General features: G+C 44.4%; 1 protein-coding gene across 1 annotated transcript; it reads right to left on the bottom strand.

Annotated features, from left to right (window-relative positions):
• Positions 1-287: 287 nt before the first annotated feature.
• LOC124058958 (TCDD-inducible poly(ADP-ribose) polymerase) lies at positions 288-20681 on the bottom strand. The gene is made up of 7 exons (XM_046388602.1): positions 20370-20681; positions 18300-19352; positions 8839-9028; positions 8165-8352; positions 4495-4800; positions 2858-3115; positions 288-1755 (listed from the first exon to the last, which is right to left on the bottom strand). The coding sequence occupies exons 2-7, from the start codon at positions 19325-19327 to the stop codon at positions 1566-1568; spliced, it is 2160 nt and encodes a 719-aa protein (XP_046244558.1). The 5' UTR covers positions 19328-19352; positions 20370-20681; the 3' UTR covers positions 288-1565.
• Positions 20682-21164: the final 483 nt, after the last annotated feature.

The following is a 21164-nucleotide window of genomic DNA, read 5'->3' as shown; positions in this document are numbered from 1 at the left end:
CATCACTTCTCATCTAACTCTCAGCAAGAAACCAAATAAGTGTATTCCCCAAGATGTCAAAGTTTTTGTTCATCAGGGATTACAACAGCTGCTTGTACGGATTCTCTAAATCATTTTCTAATGAATGAAGTCAATATTATGCTTGTGTTGCTGAAACCTCCTCCACAGGTCCCACTATGAGAACCATTGGTGAGTAGTGATTGGCCATTAGGGAGGCGAGCAAAACACCATCACCAACACACTGCTAATCAATTGCGACTTGAATAAAGCACAAGTTCACCAGTAAGTCATTTCTTCTTTTAGATTCTTTATTTAATCAATGTTACATTAAACTAACATAAATAAAATTTTTATGAACAAAAGGCACACAGTTCAAATATAAACAAAGAGGACGTCTGTACAGTTTGTCTCAATAAAACAAGTCTACTGTTTCTGAGCGGTCCAAGAGAGATGAGTTTCAGGGGAGTTTGTTGGGAAAACGCTACAGCGCCGCCGTCATCGTTGAAACTGCCGCGGCAGCACTGAGTCTCGGCGTGAAACTGTACACTCTTCACTCCCCGCCCCCCCACGCACAAGAAACTATCGGGGTGGGCACAAAAGGCAAAAACGCCAACCTGGAACAGCACTGGCTTCATGTAAAACCTCTGCCTCGAGGTTCACAATGTGTGGATGTCCATTAGTGAAAGTCCCGCTGAAACTCATGCTCGTTGTCTGTTTGAAGAGGCCACAAGATTCATGTCCACTAAATCAAAAGGTTCAAACACGCAGCACACAGACTTGATAAAAAATAAATTTAAACAAAAGAAAAAACAAACAAAATGTATGGGCTGGAGGCTGGGTAAACACTATGTCTTTTGTAAGAGAATGACAGGGTCAGCGTTGCCACGGTTTCTCTGTGGAAGCGTTTGATTGGTTAGTTGCTGCTTCCTCATAATGATACGGCCAGTTGATCATTCACAGCACTGGCAGGACACTAACTGTCTTTGACAGCGTTTGTCCTGATGTAGAACTGAGTTCATATACAGCCATACGACTAAGTCAAAACAATAAGAGGACCAGGTTTGGGTTTTTTCCTGCATCTGCTCCAGATCAGTAAGGTAGATGAAATCCTCTTGTGACCCATAATCACCTCTACGCTCCTGTTAACCCTAGATAACAAAGCGTGGTATACGAGTCCAGCCATGTCTGTTGTGGCCACAGCTGTTGTCAGTTGTCATCCACTTCTGAACACTGGACGAAAACAGGTGTTGTCCTTTGCTAGTCCAGTTGTGTCCAGTTTAATCTGGTCTGAACCAGTCTGTTGTTCTTTACTACAGTCCAGTCTGGTTGGATCCATTTGACTCCAGACCTAAATCACCGAGTATTTGCAAACATGCCTTAGACCGTTTTAACCTGTTTAGAGCTGCAGATGGGTGAGGTTTAGTTTAACAAAGTGATTCCAGTGGAGTTGGTTAAAGCAACAGTCATCTAAATGGAAAACTCCACCCATCTCGCACCTCAACAGACTCTAACACACTATGAGTAAGTATGTGCAAATACAGACAGATCCAGATCTGATCCAGGGCTTAGACAGCGACAGTACTGGGTACCTCTTCGTAGTGAATGATAAAGTAAGGGTAGCTCTGGTCGTCATTGAAAATGACATAGATCTGGGGATCCACCCAGTTGTCCACACAGGAGTCGAAAAGGTCACTGGAGGGGTCACGAGGGTTGATGGGTGGAGGCCGCCGCATGGAGGGATTTCCTACAGTAAACCTGCAGAAACAAAGAGGACAGAGACAGGGGTAGTTATGTAATTGGGATTGTAAATGCTGCTGATACATTTTCATTCAGCTTTGCAAGTCAGGAGTTACAGAATAATAATTTTGCATCTAAAAGAAGACTCTTGTAAATTTAATGAAGACAAGCATGCCGCTTCTACATGTGTTTTAGGGCACCTTAAATAATATAAGCATACGCTGTAAGCGCATGAAATGAATATTCTGTATGTATATGAAATGAGCCAGTTTTGTTTTTCCTTTCTTGCATATTCATGTGAAGCCCTAAAGACAATCGGTCTTTGTCCCACTTCCTCTGGGATCATGAATAAAACATGTTAAAATAAGAACATTTTCAGCTCCAGACAAAGACAGTGGGCAGAGACGTTGAGAGGTCTGTGTGCCAGACACGGTTTACGAAGGAAGAGTTAACCACACTGCAGATAACTTCTTTATTGGTCTATATCCCTGCTCTGATCTGGAAGCAGTGTGTCTGTCTGCAGGATGGATTAAACCCAGGTTTGGTGTTGGTTTATTTATTTTTTTTAGCAGGGGGGATTTTTGTGGTGTCTTTCCAAACCACCACACCATCCACTGGGCGCTCCACAGACTCTTTGCTGCAGCATAACACAGCCGGAGACGTATGATGGATTCAGCCAAATGAGCTGTTTTACATGTGTGGCTTTTAATGAAAGGGCATAAGATGATGCACAGCAGGACTGAATGATGATTTCATTTTGAATTTCCATGATTCAAATGAATGCTCACGTAAATTTAATTTGAAAGTGAGAGTGATCAGAAAAGGGTGTGCTGGAGGAAACATACTTGTAAAACACAGCATACGGTTCATTTTGGGACACTGACACATGAAACCACAATAAAAAATAGACACACAAAGCCAAACTAACTCACTTCTTGCTAACACCTCAAAGCAAAGCATGGTGAAGAAGAATGTAACACCTCACGCCACAATAGTAAAGTATCCCTTTAATACCTCCGGCTGAAATATGTTATTACTGGTCAATGGACATGATCAAATGGCAATACTGGATTTAAAGCTTTTGAATCCATGAACTGGTAAACCACAGCAATGCACACACCTGCCAGTCAGGACTTTTGCCAGGAACATGCAGTGGACTCCTTTGGGCGAACGCTTGGAGAAGTTGTGGGAGTAGACTGCCTTGCGGGCAAAGTAGGAGCCCTGGCCAAACATGGTGGCGTGTTTGCCACAGACTCGGGGGTCAAAGTTGTGCTTGCAGATGCCCTCCACCACATCAGCCGAGGTGCCGTGGAAGAGGTGGCGCTCGCTCAGCAGGCGGTCCATCTCTGACATACGCCGTGACATGTACTCCTTCTTCCTGTTAGAGGAGAGAGGGGCAGGAGGTGAGACGAGATCTGTTGATAAAATTAACTTCTTAACTGTGTTACTGAATAAACACAGTATATTGATGATTAAAAAAAACAACAACAACAACCAAAAACAACCTAGACTGAAGCACAAAACAGTCTCTCAGTCCCATTATTTCTACTCAAAAGTTGTGAACACTGCTCTAAAACTGGCTAAGAACATTGGGCTTAATCTGTTTTCTTGAGCAACACATGCACACACACACGCAGCTCATTTGACGGACTGAGCGGATCAATCAGGCGTGCAGAGGCGAGAGCGCTTCAGAGACAGAGAGGCTGTGACCCAGGCGTGACCTCGCACAACCCCACAGCTCGTGACCTGACACAAACCATTCACTGCACGCATCCAAGCATGCAGACGCACGCAAACACATTTCAATTTCCTACCATACAATTTTATACGAAATTTTAAGATGAAGCTGCTCAACTTTCTGCTCAACATCCAGACACGCAAACAAACAGCTGTGGTTTCCCTGTCACGACCTGGGTGTGGGAATAGGAAATCAACTGACATTCAGGGGGGTGGGGGTGGAGGGGGGGTCACTTTCAGATTTAATGACACACACACGCACAGTCAGTCATTGTGAAACCGTGTGGTACCAGTCAGCGTATACGAGTTCAACTGCCTCAGCTGATAGGACGTGCCTTGCTGTAACCACAGCGGTTAGCCCACTGTGTTTGTGAAAGGAACATCCTTATCACTAAACATCTCTCCGTTCCCTGCGTTCACACACCACTGTCGTCCCACTCTTCTCGTGTTGTTTCTGACCCACCCTGTGCCTGCTGTTGAGAAATGTCCTTGTTTGTGTTTCTGTCTGAAAGTAAATATGCAGCTGTGGCTAGAGTCCAACAATAGAAATGTCTATATAAAGCTTAACAATACATTTTTGAGCCGCAGCAGCACAATGTGTGAAACGAGGATAAAAGACACAACGTGGTACAACTCCAGCATAATTGTATATAAACACAGATAAGAAAGACTTCTGTGCTTATAACCTAAAGTGGTCAAATCTCTTACCTGTACAAACAAATGACCATCAGACAAACACCACCACTTTTAAAATCATATCACTCTCACGCCTTAGTGACCGTTAAACATTACAGCAGTTCAGTTGGGTGCACATCTGCACCACTCAGCACGGGAAGGAAAAAACAGTTTCAGAAGAAGTGAAGTTACTCACACCTGTCGTCAGTTAACTTCACATACCGTCATGGGTACTTAATGCGGTGATTTGATGATTTGAGATTTTCAGGGTAGATCAACTCAAGGTGGATGATCTCAAACAATGCAGAAATGTCTTAGATAAAATGCTTCCGCTCCTTGGCTTACCTCTTGTATTTCTCCCACAGGAAGGGGTTCTGCACACGCTGGATCTTGATGATCCTGAACTTGGTCTCTGACACTGTCTTGTGGAAAAGGCTGTACACCGTCCGGTAGCTGCGGTCGTCACGTGACACTGGCACCTGCAGGAAGTCCTGACTCATCGACATTGGCAACCATGTTTCTGGAAAAAGGCTGGGTGGGTTGGTGGTCGTCGGCGAGAGGGGATGCGACGTGGAGAGATCCATTGATGAGGAAGAGGAGGATGAGGTGGAGGAACATGGGAGGGGGGATGAAGAGATGCCACCCAAAGTCCTAGAAACAAAGAGAGAGAAAAGACATTAGATGTTTGGTTTGAAAAACATTATACAAACTCTTTCACAGTCTGTAACCTTCTACTGCAGTAGTAGATGGTGGAGTTTGCCACATTAATAGCCCACCTAATACATACGCACACTCATAAAGTACATAAAATGTATATAAGTATTTATGCACACTTGTAACCTATTCATTACTGTTGTATTTGTGTGGTTTCTTTCACCTACGGGTCCCATAGTCACCTATAACTTCCTTGACAGGAAATGAGACTGTAAATTCAAAGAAGGTTCCTGGAAAGAACTCTTCAATGCTGTGCCAGTTATCGGAACAATGAAGACAGATAATTGTCGGCTTGTCTTGATTAACTGGACGTGTCATATACACTTTTTATTTGTGGAGTGTAGAAGTTGGTGTTCAGCAGATCAGTCTAATTGGCCAAAATGAGGGAAACCTTTAATGAAATTAGCACAAAAATCTCATAAAAATAGACACTGCCCACAATGCATTTGCACATATGGTGACTGCACATTTTGTCAAAAGAGTAATAAAGATAGACAGACATGAAAACTGAGGCAGGATCTGTAATGATGAGATCTGGGACACAGGTTTATAGAAGGAACTTCAAAATAAAGCAAATGAAAGTCTCAACCGCAAGCCGAAAATCACAGCGTGCCACCTATCTCTACTCCTTCCTGCAGCTTTCACTCTCATGTGTTTCCACTCAAAGCTGCATCATAACGTAAAACAAAGCTCCTGTGATGAACCGACGTTTCTGCCTGTCCAAAATCACATCCCACCAACTGTCAACAATGACATCACTGCACCGTGGAGTGGAGCAGCTCCACAGCAGCCGCCAGCCGTCAGCGACCAAACAAAACAGCAGGACAGCGCGAAAATGAAACTCAGACACCAAACAAGGCAACGGGGATGCGGAGTGAGGGAGAGACAGGAACGACAATGAGAGAGCGGAGAGGATTAAAATGCCAATCGCAAAGCTGTCATGAAAGTGACAAAAAAGCTATTGTGTCTGACATTTGAGTCAATAACAGTGGTTTGGCTGTCAAGTTATCGCTCTCTAAGTGTAAATGCTGTTAGCCCTATCAGCAATAAGAGAGTGTTCATGTGTATGTGTGCGTGTGTTGTCAAGAGACTGTGATCAGTGTGACTCTGAGTCAATGCAATGTTTTTTTTGTCATCTCTTTTCTCTCTCTCTCTCTCTCTCTTATCTTGCCTCTCCGGTCTCGATCTCTCCCTGCAATCGATGTCTCTATTCCCAGTGTGCTTTGAAGAGATCACAGACAGCCTGCTGCAGAAAACAAGTGTGAAATGAAAAGGGACAGATAACAAGAGAGTGATGGAGTTGAGGAGGGAAAGAGCGAAAAGGAGAAAGATTGGGACAGATAACAAGGGAGGGAGGGAGGGAGGGGCGACGGCTGAAAATAACATCATCGGGAGAGAGGGATGATAAAGGGAGAGGGAAAGAGGTGGGGGGGGAGCGAGGGAGAGTGCCAATCAAGCTAATGACCTCGACCTCTAAGCCTAGCACAGACTGCTCCTGACACACACACACATACACACTTGAATTCAATCCCCGGAGGAAAGAATTAATACATTTAGCCAAAAACTAAGTGTCAACAATAAGATTTCAACAGATTGCCTGTTTTTTCTCCTCATAATGTGACTGTACGATCATATTTTTGTCCCACTCAAAGTGATTAATTGAAGCGCCCACACAACAAACGGATGAAAAAGTCCCGGGAACAAATCCCTCGGTCTAAATTCCAGCTCCCCACAGTCACATTTCACACTCCTTCACTCATCAGCTCTGCTCTGCTGTGCACCCAGTCTGGAAACCATTTAAACCTCTCTCACTTCCTCTCACTGTGCTCTCTATCTCACTCTCCGTCTCTTTCTCCCTCATTCCTCTTCCATCTCCTGTTTCTCTCTCTCTCGCTCTCCATTTTCTCCTCTCTTGACTGTCAAGCCCCCATGCAGGAACAGCTCGTGCTCTATGTGGGACACTGGCAGGACACTGCGACAGCAGCCTGCTCGGCAAAGGAAGTGAAACATTCTGCAAATGGGGTGAGATGACTCCACTTGTTTCCAATCTGGTATCACTTGTTTCAGGAGTATCAGTGACGCGAGTGCAGCCGGGCAGATCATTTCACTGCTATAAAGAACACTGCAAATGAAAGAAGAAAATTCCTGAGATCAGTTTAGAAAAGAGTGGACGGATCTCATCTCATTCACAGACTGTCTCTCCGGTTACGAGAAAAAATCTGTTGAATTATGGGGCGCAGTGGACTCATTTTTTGGGGAAACTCTTGTTCTCATCTGTTCTCATTTGCCTCATTAAGTGATTTTCCAACTGTTTGGTTTAGGAACACTTCATTCTGCAGAGGACAGTGTCCTGTGTCCTGTTGACCTAATTTACCAAAAATCTGAAGGGTTAATATGGGTTTCAGGTTCAGCTTAGGCAGTCAGTGTTCAGCAGTACTCAAACAGATTAGAGATGAATGTAGCGTACAGAGACTTTTGAGCATTCAGTCCAAACTGCGACATTAGCATTGTGTACCGACCTGTGTGTGCCTGTCAGCGTCCAAACAGAACACAGAGAGCCACAGGGAGACAGTGTGTCACATACTGAAGAGCCAGCTCTGTGTACGTCTGTGTCGCTGTGCAAGTGTCTCCACGCACTTCATGTAAAATCGAGGACTTTGTTCTAATAGTCAATGTGGCTTCATACCAAAAATACAAAATGTTCCCTAACAAGAGATCTGACTGCTACATGGACAGAGAGTACAGTGCGAGCTGGGGGGTGGGGCACAGACAAGTAGAAACTATCAATCAAGTGGATGACCTCTACCTCTCAACCGAGGACTCACTGTTCCTGTCACTTTGCCTTTGTGTTAATTAGCAGCAGTTCTGAAGCCTTGATGCTAACCAGAACGATTTGTTATACTTCAGAAAGGATCACACATTGCTCAGAAACAATATATTTTTGCATCCAAACAGCTTCGACAGCACCAAGAAAATTAGCTTGTTGGTCAACTCATCCTGTATGTGACGAAGAGTCTCAGGTATGACATGCTAACAAGCTCACAGTAACAATGGGAACATGATGATGATGTTTAGCGGGTAAAATGTTTATCATTGTAGTTTAGCATGTTCACCCTGAGCTGGATATAAATGTCACTGCAAAATTCCCTTGCAATCCATTTAATAGTTGACAGATAATGAAGCAATCAACAGACTAACACTGAGAGCAGCTAGCACAGCTAAAACAACTCTGGAAGAGTAACATTCAGGCCAGGACTCCGCCCTCATTTGAGAACAGAAGGGATCATTTGTCTTGACTTACTGTAGGTGCGGTGTGAGCATCACAGAGGACATAAACATGGGCCGCTTCTTGATCTGACGTCTGAACCCAAAGACAGCGTTCTGCTGGAAGCCCTCCCTGATGTTGAGGATGTACTGGTTCTGGAGCGTAATGAATCGCACCTCCTTAAGACCCCTGGAACTTGCCTCCTCTATGAGCTTCACCACCGGCTGTGGAGGAGAAAGAGAGAAAGAGAAGAATGATAGAAGAACAGAGGAGGACAAAGGCATGAGAAGAAGAGTTCAGACTTAATTGTTTACAATTTTATCCAGTTGACTGTCCTGCATTTTCATTCATCAGAGGAAGGAGGGAGGGGGGGTTTGGAGTGGGAAATGTAAGCAAAGCGGTACAGATAACAAACAGCCAGGCTGATGATGAGCTTCAATATGAAACACAAACTCACACAGATAGAAAAAAGTCAATCTCTACTGAACTGGCGAAATAAATTGCAGTTGGCTGGGGACAGCTGTGTCACCAGGGGTGTTTAGGTGTGTATATGCGTGTGTATGTGTGCCTAAATCGATCCCATCACAGTTGCTAGACAATTGATTGGTGCGGGCAGAGTTAATGCGTCTGGCCTCGTGTTCATAGAGCGTGCACGCAAACAAACAAACAAACAAACAAACACACACACACAAATGTAACGAGTGGCTTACCTCAGAGTATTCCCTCCAGCCAAAGTTGTCTCTGCAGTAGTACTTCCACACTGTGTGACAGCTGGGGTTGGGGTTTGGGCTTGTTGTGGGCACTGGTACAAGGCTGGCGGGGGTGGACAGTCGTCGAACGCGGTCAAACTCCAGGTCACACACTCGCATCGTCCCGAAGTCTAAGGAAAACACTCGACTCCTGAAACACAAAGTTAAAATCTTTGTAAAAAATAAATAAATAATAATAACTGGCTACTGCAGTCAGCGTGAGAAAACATTGCACATTCACACAGTTGGCTAACATGTGGTTAAAGCACAGTAATCTTGTTGTTAAATGGTCACTACCACATGGCTGGTCATGTGGCTTCTGATTAAACCTTAATTTAACCCGAGAACCCTGGAGCAACACAACCAAACCTCTAATTGCTCACTCAGTATGAGTCACACAGGACGACAGCAACTACATGCCTACTACTTATATGCCACGTGTAAACATGCAGATAAGACATATAGGATCAAGACATATTTACATACACTATATTGCCAAAAGTATTCACTCACCCACCCAAATAACTGAATTCAGGTGTTCAAATCACTTCCGTGGCCACATGTGTATAAAATTAAGCACCTAGGCACGCAGACTGCTTCTACAAACATTTGTGAAAGAATGAGCTGCTCTCAGGTGCTCGGTGAACTCCTGCGTGGTCCTGTGATAGGATGCCACCTGTGCAACAAGTCCAGTTGTGAAATTTCCTCACTTATTTTCCGCAGTGAACTGTCTGTGCTATTATAACAAAGTGGAAGCCATTGGTAACGACAGCAACTCAGCCACGAAGTAAAAAGACAGGGCGGGGTCAGCGGATGCTGAGGCGCATAGTGCGCAGAGGTCGCCAACTTTCTGCAGAGTCAATCACTACAGACCTCCAAACTTCATGTGGCCTTCAGATTAGCTCAAGAACAGTGTGTAGACAACTAGATGGAATGGGCTTCCATGACCAAGCAGCTGCATCCAAGCCATACATCACCAAGTGCAATGCAAAGCGTCAGATGCAGTGGTGCAAAGCATGCCACCACTGGACTCTAGAGCAGTGGAGACACGCTCTCTGGAGTGATGAATCACACTTCTCTATCTGGCAATCTGATGGACGAGTCTGGGTTTGGCAGTTGCCAGGAGAACGGTACTTGTCTGACTGCATTGTGCCAAGTGTGAAGCTTGGTGGAGGGAGGATTAAGGTGTGGGGTTGTCTTTCAGGAGCTGGGCTTGGCCCCTTAGTTCCAGTGAAAGGAATACTGAATGCTTCAGCATACCAAGAGATTTTGGACAATTCCATGCTCCCAACTTTGTGGGAACAGTTTGGAGATGGCCCCTTCCTGTTCCAACATGACTGCGCACCAGTTCACAAAGCAAGGTTCACAGAGAAATGGATGAGCGAGTTTGGTGTGGAAGAACTTGACTGACCTCGAACTGATAGAACACCTTTGGGATGAATTAAAGTGAAGACTGCAAGCCAGACCTTCTCATCCAACATCAATGTCTGACCTCACATTCTTCTTGAAGAATGGTCAAAGATTCTCACAAACACACTTCTAAACCTTGTGGAAAGCCTTTCCAGAAGAACTGAAACTGTTATAGCTGCAAAGGGTGGGCCGACATCATATTAAACCCTATGGATTAAGAATGGGATGTCACTTAAGTTCATATGGGTGTAAAGGCAGATGAGTGAATACTTCTGGTAATTTAGTGCACATAAGGGGAAATATGCTATTTCAAAATGTAGCACCACTCTCATGTCTGTAGAGTAAATATAAAGCAGTCAGCTTAGATGGCTAGCTTAGCTTATCTTGTGTTAATAAAGCGTGTTGATAAGTGAACTTTTAGTTTTTAAGAGAGGATTTTGATACTTCTGAACAGAGCCTGGCTTGTTTCCCTGTTTCCAGTCCTTGTGCAAAGGTAAGCTAACTAGCTACTAGCTGTAGCTTTGTAGTCACTATATGCATATGAGAGTGATAGGCTACAAATTCTCTCATATTAACTTTTAGCAAGAAAGCAAACAGGCAAATTTCCAAAAATGTTAAACTATTCCTCCAAAGCTTTGCCACTCTTTCCACTATAGAGCTATCATTTTAAACATGCTAAAGTGCTAGCATCTGCTAGATGTCATTATCTGCTAATTAATTAAATTGTAGAAAATGCATAATCTTATCATGTGCACACAACCTCCCGTAACCCCTCGCTGTCTTGCAAGCTTGGGTCAAAACCCCACTGTGTGTTTATGTCAGAGTGTGTGTGTGTGTGTGTGTGTGTGCATGTGTGCGTACGTGCATCAGTCTCTCTACATTACATTAGTCCTCCATAGGGCCTCTGGCAAATCTTTTCTGGGTCAGACATACCCCTCACATAAACGTGGGCATCATACACTGGCACGCTATGCCGTGGATAGCAAACAGACAGAGAGGAAGGCAGACACACACAGACACAGAGCTATACAGTATACACATGCATATACACCACACACACACACACACACACAGACTTTGCAAATCATACAAAACCATGGACACAGCCTGACAGTGTTAATGGGCTCATTGATTTTTGCAGGGAAACTAATTGGATGTCATGTCAAAGGTTAGATGTCGGTTATCATGTGTCTGTCTGGAAATGTGTGTGTGTGAAGCAGGGGTCGTGTCCTGCCTCAGGTTTGTTCTAAATACAGCACATGAATTACAGTCTTTCGATGGGGAGTGTGTGGACCAGACGAGTTATAACTTCAACAGGCTGGAGAAATCAAAAAATCTCACATCAAGTATTCAGTTTCATCTGTACTGGGGTTAAAGGCACACACATCAGTTTCAGTCAGGGGGGTAATAATAGTAAGAGCTGCTGAGTCATTTTCCAAATACATGTAGGCACATGGATACCAGCACTAATTATATACACTATTTTATTTACACTCAGTGTTTCTGCTAAGTCATGAGGTGACCGTATCTCTGTAAGAGGAACTGAAATAGGATTTCATTCATTGAACACGTGCTGAAACAAAACAGCGTCTCACGACTGAGTCACTGATTATCAGATCACCAGATTACCAGAAAGGCCAGGCAGAAGAGAGATAACACAGATGCCCAGGAGTTATTGTTTTCTGAACCATATTCAGACAGAGAAACAGAACAGAAAGCATGATGGCAGTAGAACCAAATTAACTGTGAAAGCAGTACATCCTTTATTTCACCTCTGGTCAGCCTGTTCTCTTCTGCTCACTTTGTTTTCTTAATTTTTTCTCACTTTGTTCTGACATCTCTCCTCTCTGTTCCTTGTTTCACTGCTCCTTTATGTCTCTCCACAGATCTCTGTTCTCTGTCTGAAAAAGAAAGTCCTCTGGAAGCACCTGCATGGCTCTCTCTCTCTCTCTCTCTTTCTCTCTCTCTTTCTTTTTTACTGTCTCTCAGCACTGAACAGCTTCTGCCTGCAGAAAACAGTATGTTATGATGACAAGAGCTTCTGTATATTTGTGAGTGAGTGTGTGTATGTGCGTGAACTCGAGAGCAACTTATGATGTGCACACAGAAACACACGCACACACACACCCTTTCAGTTTTTATAATGAGGAAGTTAAGCAAACTTGGTCACATTTACAGACAGCTATGCCAGTCCACTGATTACTCTGGTCTCTTTCTCTCTCTAACACACTCTCTCAGACATTCAGATGAAGACAGGCCTCCGGAGAGTCCTTTATCCTCCCTCACTCCCAGACTAGTTTTTGCTGTTCTAAAAATAAAATTCCACCGGTTAAATTAAGTGCACCGAGATTTGAAGCTTTCAACATGGAGGCCAATCAAAAGTTGGAAACAGGCACGCCCACTCTGGCAAGGTCAACCCTTTCAAGACCGTACTGGAAATCTTGGGCTGCTCCAAGTTTCTGCAAAGGTGCACACAGTAGAATCAAGAGCAATTGCAAATCTAGAGAGTAAATTTGAAACATGGCATTAAATTTTACAGAAGAAGGACTTCAAACTGATTTAGGGGGCTGTGTGCATGTTAAAGGTGAAAGAAGGTCTTTAAGCAAAGCATGTGGTGCTGAAAATGCACCAAACCTGCTTTGTTCTTGTACTGACCAGCTCCCAGCCACAGGTGTGAATGTGTGGATCAGCCATGGATGTGGGAGCAGGGTGAAAAAAGAGAAAGCGTGTTCAGCAAAACCTTCCCCTGGAAAAATAAAGGTTAAGAAAACCGACTGCACTGTCAAAATGGCTGTTAATCCACACTGCCTTTAGTGCCCGCACACACACACACACACACACACAAAACTTGGAGCTTTCTCACGGCTGCACACACAAGGACCTGCATACCAGCATCAGTTATGCTATTGTGAACGTCACAGACTAACAAAAAAAAATAACATGTCCGCTTGCTTACTCTCATACACACATTCTTTTGACTGACGCTCACTCACTCACGCACACACACACACGCAATTTTCATCCAGTCACGCCTTGATAAGTCAGTCAGTCAACCAAATCTGCTGACGAAGGCTTCTTTTACACACACAAAAACACAAATGCACACTACCTTGATGTCATAGGTTAGTATCATTTCCTCCTGTTAGAGCCATTCACTTTCCAGTTATCTGTTTAAATATGTCTCACTTGATTTTGGGTTTTAGGGCTTGTGAATAACATGAAATCAACCACACACACACACACACACACACAAATGAGACAGAGAACAGGAGGAAATGTACTCTGTGGTCCCCTGCATGTCCTGGATTGTTCCTGTTAAGAGTGTGTCTCTGTTCTCCTCTACAGCAGATCATTAAGTTCAGAGTTCACGGTGTCCTCTCTCTCTGTCTTTTAAAAACTCCTTTGAAATTTTTCTAACTCTTCCCAGGATACAAAACGCGAAAGAAACGGGTGAGATGGGAAGGTAAATGAGTTTGACATTAAAAATAACACTTGAAAAAGACATGAGCTGATTGGACAAAAAAGACGCAAAAAAAGAGGATACTGTTTAAGAGAGGCACACGCACGCACATGCACACACGCTCGGACTTGTTTCACAGAACACTGAAGACAAAGATACAAAGAGAGGGAAAGGGAGTAAAAAAGGGATGTCGTACGGAAACGCAACGAGTATGAAAGACAAAAGAGAGGAGAATGACTGCAAAGATAAAGCAGGAAGAGGTGGAGATGGAGGAAAAATACTGAGAAATAAAGACAGACTTGAGTCATAAAAGGCAGAGCGACCGAGACCTCGCCCCACTGATTCATGGCATGGGCTGTCTGACACACTGTAGCCACACACACACACACACACACGCACACACACAGTGGATACACAAAGTCTAATTATCTTGACACTGCCTTTTTTCACACACACAATCACCACATGCAAACAAGCTCTCATAGACATAACCATCCCTGATTTTCTTTGATTCGTGACAATATGAACTAACATGGAATCCCCCGTGATACAAACACACACACGAACACGCACACACACCTTGGTGTCAGGTCGCTCTGCCCTTGGTGCCCCGTGACTCTTTATGTCAGTTAATGACAAGGAAGGCTTTTATCACCTGGCTGACAAAAGAGTCTCCCGCTCTCTCCCCCCTCTCTCTCTCTCTCTCACACACACACACACACATATATATATATATATAAATTGTGTGCTTTGTCATGGTCATGCAAAATTCATAAAGCTGTTTTTCCTAAGTCCTAAAGTCATCCCTGAAACAGATATTACAGGAAACTGGGCTAATTATAGGAGATTTGGTTTAGGATGTGTTTTTCCTGTAAATAACAAATGTCATGTAATACCAAAGAAATGTTTGGGGTTTTTTTTTCAGATTTTTCCTCTCTCTGTCTCTCATACACACATACTGCAGCCCAGTGTAAATCTGTCAGCAAGCAACTGTACAGCCGACGATTATCACAGTATAACTTTTAGAAGCGATGACTGCGACATTCCTCCTTACTGCTGAGTTCATGACTAAGGCGGATTAACCAGAGTTCTATTGCTGCTTATCATATGGATGGGATTAACCTGTGCTATGGATCATACACACATGAACACACACTCACAGACACACTACAATATGCAGCACAGCACATAATCAGATGCAGGCACATGAAAAAGGCTGTCCACTCCCTCTCTTCCGCACACACACACACACACACGCAGGAGGCAAAACAGGCCTGTGTTGCCATACTGACAGTAGAGCTTGTTAAGTCATCTGCTGCTCTTTAGATCACTAACGATGTTATCATTTGGCTATGGTAACCACACTGATGTCCTCGCCTGGTGTGTGTGTACTTGAGTGCATGAAAAGACAGGCTGGATTGCGTCTCTAAAGAAAAGTATAAAAAGAGCTCTCACACCACACCCAGTGCAACACAAAGCTTTGAGTAAATGACTGAACCGAGCACTGAATGAGCAGAACAGTGTGAACACTATGCAGTTTACTGACTGTCTCTAATCACCCGACGAGGCTGCTCCTCTCTCCGAGCGCCAGCGTCAACACAGCTAAGAGACAAACGGTTTAATAATATACACATCCTGTACAGGCAGGTCAGCCAATTAATATGTAAGTTCTGTCCAGTTATGGAAGTAAACACTGGACTAGAAGATGGTAGCAACATAACTAGCCACATTTTTAAACAAGGAAGTCAAGCGTTTAAATCCTGAATGGCTGAACACACACACAAAAAAAACTCTACAAACCTGTGTGGTATTTGTCAGAGCAGTCATGTGTTTCAGGAATGAAATTGTTTTTGGTAATGTTAAATGTCTCACGTTAAGTTCTCACTCCAGCATTCTCAAATAGTCAAACCTGTTTTTAGGGTCGGGGTTAGAAAAAGTTCAGGCCTTACAGGTGACATTTAAAATTGGCTGACTCTGGGAGGGTATGATTAAGTTCTAACAAGTGTGAATTCAGTGGTTATTTGGCTTGTAACAAAACCTGAAAGTGAGTCAAGAGGCTTCAAAAGTTAATCATCAGATTTGCGCGAGTGAATCAGGCTCAGCTTATAAAATATCACACAGAAAATCAAAAGAAATATCTTTAACTGCCTATGCATTCAACCAAAATGTTGAGTGACATTACAATAATGTTATAATGACAATAAATACTGTGCTCATGCAATTACTGTGGTGTTGTTAGATTCTACTGGAGTTTCAGTCAAGAGAGCCAGATGGTCCTGTCTGACAGTGTGAGAGCGTAACATACTCAGAAGACCTCTGAAGAATTTGGGTTGACACCACCAGGTGCATATCCTGTTTGTGAAGCAATATGCACTTTGCATAGAGTTTCAGTTGAAAACATGAGTCACCAAGTCAAACACACGGACACATACAAATCTTTGTACGCACACGCAAAACTGAGTGTGTGCATAAACAAAGACGAGCACACATATGGCCACTCAAAGAGCTCAGCGGGTCATGAACGGCCCGCTCATGTGATCCGGGGCGTGGACGAGGTTGATTTAAGACTCTTCGAATTTGTTCATCATATCAACACATTATGAGAGCATACGTGGAGCGAACAAAAGAGTTAAAACGTGACAGGTTACAACTTAAGGTGTCTACACCTTTATCAAACAATGACTACCTGCATGTTTGCTGGTCTTGGGACAAATATGCCTGACAATGTCTGCTTTGTGCAGCTGAAAACAATCACAAGAGCTCGATTAATCGATCAACAGAAAATTCATCTTCAAGTATTCTGATAATCAGCTGATCCAAAGATGCTTGCTGATAATGACTGCTTTTCTTTAACTTATGTTACAGCAACCTGAATAACTTTGGGCTTTGAATTGTTGGTTGGACAGAACAAGACATCTGAAGACGCCGCAATGAACTTTAAGAGAACCTCACACACCAATAAATCAAGAAAATATTTGGCAGATAATAATGCAAACAATGAAAATTATTTTGACACAGAACTAAGAGCAGCTTGCTGGCAATATTTTTTCATTTACATGGTAACATGAATCATGGGATATGATTTGAGTTTCAGGCTGAAGCTGGGTGAGACTTGGACTACAATAAAGAGACATGTTTCGTCATGAATAGAGTTAACAGGAATCTACACAAAATAAATGATAAGCCATCTGTGTTTTAAAAAAAAAAAAAGCTGATGGAGTCAACCTCATCAACATCAACATCATTGTGCACGAGTGCGAGTGTGTCAATGTGCCTGCATTCAGTGCAGTTTCACAGGAAGCAGTGCATGCTCCTTTATGTCACCCCACTGGGACTTGCCAAGTGTGTGTGTGTGTGTATCTATGTGTGTGTGTGTGTGAGAGAGTGAAAGAGAGGTTTATCTCTGTCTGCTAAAAGGCGTGCGTGTGAGCACTGCAAGCCACTGAGCTTCTCTGTGCAGCCCATTCGTGTGAGCGTCTGCATGCCAAGCAGATTGAGTGTGTGAGTACACAGCAGTGTGCATGTCTATGACCGAGGGAAGGAGAGAAGCTGCCAAGTGCGTCTGTGTCAGTGACCGCACAAGGCAACCGAGGGTCATGGAAGTTCACAGCTTTCTGATACGAGCGCCATAAAGTGTGGTTTGGACGGAGCTCGGACCAATCATAGGGTGAGTTTGGGAGCAGGGAAATACAGGAAACAGATAACCAATATCAGGGCTGGGTTATGGAGTGTCATGTGTACACAAGGGCACGATAGCTGATATGATACACGCTACCTAGAAGACATGTGATGGCCAAAACACGAGAGATTAATAAACCAAAAAAAAGAAGAAAAAACAAAACGAATACACACTTTCACGCATGCACTAATAAGCCACATTAACTGCATTAAGAAGTGTGAAAGTAGCACTCATACAGGCACATTCACTTGGCTGTAGTCCATCAGCCACACATGTACAGAGCAGCTGTAGAGTCAACGCTTTCAGTTTGTCGCCTGTGCTGAAACCAAAGAGGAAACCCAGACTGAAGTCTACTGTTTCCAACGCACCGAACCAGAAGTGCTTATCATTCACAAGCAGTCCTATCAGCTTTCTGCACCATTGTTGCCATGTCACAAGTGTCAAATATTTGTTAATTCATGGGTACTTGTGACATGGCAACAACGCACCTATCAATTTACCACACAGTGGCCTTTTCAGCAGTACTTACAATGTACTGGTGTGTGTGCAATGTACTGCATTTTGCAACTCTAACGAACTGTTGAGAGGATTTCTGTCTTATTGTAACAATTATTATAAATAACTTTTAAATGCTCTTGTCGAGAATGAACAGACTTGTTGGAACCCGATGCTCTGCCGCAAGTGCACGATTAACGTTTCAGTTCCTTTTTTTGAATTGATTGAACTGAAAGGAGCTCACAGACCCAAAACAGAAATACAGAAACACAATTACTGCTTCCCCCACAGTGGGGTCCTGTGTCTAACCAGAAGACATACAGTACACGGAACAATACAGCTTGCAGGTTGCAATAAACACCACAGAGGGATACTCACTGAAATTTGAGCCTGACTTGCTCATTGTCAGGGTTGCAGTACAGTCTCTCCAGCTGTTCCTGGGAGTCGTCTGCTATACTCTGCCACGTCTGACTACTGTTCCTGCGGATCTGCCAGTGGTAGGGCAGGACGGTGTGGTGGTGGGCACAGTCATTGCCATAAACACACAGTCCTTGGAGGAAATCCACACAAATGTCCACTGAGTCTGACTGGTGTGTGTGATACTGAAGTTGGGTAAGCAGCTCAAAAACCAGGTCCAGGGAGGCCTCTTCACTTTTATCCTGAAATAGCACTCCTTTGTCAGGCTGCAGGATGAGGGGATGGGGGTCCTGGATGCTGGTGCAGTCTTTGACTGGAAGGTTTTTAGCCCCAGAGGTTAAGAGGTCATTGCTTTTGATGCCCCCCTCCTGGTGAGAAGCCTGGGGTGCAACTATAGGAGGTATATCCCTGCTTGGGGGAGTAATTGTCACCTTGCTCCCAGCCGCCCTGAGGCCAGGTTTCGGCTGAAAGCAGCCGCTGTCAGGGATAGGATTGGTGATTTTGGGTCGCTCAGCTCGCCGCTCTGTCTCCTCCAGCTCTGCAGTAGTATCTGCAATTTCCACATCACCATCCCGGGTCATCAACCCCGGTACTCCAGCTGCAGCTGTGGCATTGTCAGTGGCTCCTGGGTCTTTGAGACACACTTGGCTCATACAGCTCTGTTTCACCACGGCCGCCGCACACAGGTTGCCCGGAGTCCGGCCCGGCTGGTTCCGGGGAACAAACACCCCATCGCCAGAGACCAGCGTGTCCGTGCTCAGTAGAGTGGTCAGTATGGGATCCTCCAGGGCGTGGTGGAGGCATTTGGCATCTAATTTCCTCTGCTTCTTTTTGAAATAAGGTTTCACCAGAGGTATTTTGTCTGGGAGCCCTACTATCTGCTGCTCCGAGAAATCTTCCCCTTCTTCCATGTTTAAATTCATATCCAGAGAGATCCCAGTCGGCACACCGTCTGCGGATTTCTGGAGAATGTGCAAAGTTTTATCCATGATCCCCTCCTAAACCCCGACAGTCCTAAGAGAAAGAGAAAGAAAGAGGTAGTCATCAAAGTCAACACCTATAATCCTATAATCTTAGTTTCCAAGGTGAAGTCATCCTGGAGCATAAACGGATGATTAATAGGTCGCTTGGACGAGCAATTAGTATGCCGTAAACATAACCGTGAAAACTCATCTTTCCTTTCCTGGAAAGGAAAAAAAACCTCACTCTCTACTTTACTGAAACGAAACCTGTTTAACCCCCCCACCCGCCCCGACAACTGGCTACAGGCTGGTCTGATCCCACAATGACCCTGCAGATATAACAAAATAACACAGCAACAGCCACCATAAAGATCTGCTGACACAGGCACATTTTGAGATAAGCCCATATAGAAGTATTACAGGAGTAGCCTGTTTGATGATGATGATTCTCGTTAGGAAAGGAGAACAGGGTTCACGCCGCTCCTTGCAGCCAGGAACTGAAGTGAAAAAATATTACCTAACCCCGCTGCAGGGAACTTGAGTAGAGGCTCTCCAGCGTCAAATTAGTCATATGAAAATGAGTGACACATATATATATATATATTATTTCTTTGGCATTTATTACGGTGTCTCTCTCCTAACGTCATGAGTGTAATTACAGCTGCGTCTCCGAGCAGGAGCGATAAAATCATCACTGTAACAAAACCTCTCTCTCTCTCGGGACGACATATTTTGATCACGGGAGTCCGATACGCGGCCCCTGCCGTCTACGTGCCGCTTACACATCGCTGCCCGAGCAAGTTTGCACGTAGGCTACAGTCGACACACACACACACACACACACACATACACACAAGGCACTGCGGCGCAGCAGCGACAAAAGATAAACGGGGCACTCCAGAGCTTTGGAAACACTTCTCCAGCAAACCCGGAGCTGTACGGGACTTTAAAAAGCCCACACCGAGGCACTGCAGGAGACGGACCAGGTGAATTGAGAAAGAAAAGACGAATAAAGAAAAGACGGACACCCGGTCTGCATTTCTGTGACACCGACATGACAAAACCATACCTGCGCGACAAAGTAAGCCCCTCTCCCCGAGGTCTCGACACTCTTTGGTGGATAAAATCCAGTGCGTACATCGGCGGAGCTCCGTATCCAGTCGGGAGATAGCAGTATCCGTGTCTGGACTAGACTGTAGTCCGTTTAGGTTCCTTGTGTCCCTCTGCTGCCCCCGCCGCTTTCATGCTCTGTCTCTATTTCATGCTGTCTGCCCCTCTCTTTGTATCCTTCTACCGGATAGGAAAGCGAAGGAGAGCAGCGATCGACAAAGAACGGGGCACAGCTGTGGAAAAAGACACTGTGTCTGCGTCTCGGCTCCGCAAAGTCAGGCCCCTCCCCGTAACCTGGTCAGGGCGGGGCTTAGCTTCAGAGGGAGGGAGGGAGGGAGTGTGTGTGTGTGTGTGTGTGAGAGAGAGAGAGAGAGACAGAGAGAGAGAGAGAGAGAGAGAGAGAGGGACGGACCCCGGAAGTAATAAAAGGCAAACTGGATGCAAAGGACTTGAAAACAAAAACATGCCAATATATTATTATATCCTTTCCTTCAGTAAAAATGGCCCCATGATAATCAACACGTAAATACTCTCCTTCTGTAGTCCAGCTGCTTGCTCCCAGATTATCTTATAGGTTCTTCTGGGCTAAACACACACCCTTAGAGCTTTTTGTATGTACTTTGTCACTAAGTTCCCATTACAGAGAATGCATTGCATAAGGATCCTACACTGGACTAATGCTAGTCAGCCACAGGCCATTTGTCAATTCTCCTTAGGCAGTTTAACACAACTGTGAACTGAAATATTTTGTTAA

Source organism: Scatophagus argus, chromosome 5 (genome assembly GCF_020382885.2).
Source record: "Scatophagus argus isolate fScaArg1 chromosome 5, fScaArg1.pri, whole genome shotgun sequence".
Lineage (NCBI taxonomy): Eukaryota > Metazoa > Chordata > Actinopteri > Scatophagidae > Scatophagus > Scatophagus argus.
Note: the sequence above shows the minus strand (reverse complement) of the source record. Positions and strands in the feature narration are given on the sequence as shown.

Coding starts and splice junctions, on each gene's coding strand:
- LOC124058958 (XM_046388602.1), bottom strand. CDS start 19,327: ATGGATAAAACTTTGCACATTCTCCAGAAATCCGCAGACGGTGTGCCG. Junction 8,353..8,838: donor GCTGGAGGGAATACTCTGAG/GTAAGCCACTCG, acceptor TCTCCTCCACAG/CCGGTGGTGAAGCTCATAGA. Junction 3,116..4,494: donor CTGTGGGAGAAATACAAGAG/GTAAGCCAAGGA, acceptor CTCCTCTAACAG/GAAGAAGGAGTACATGTCAC.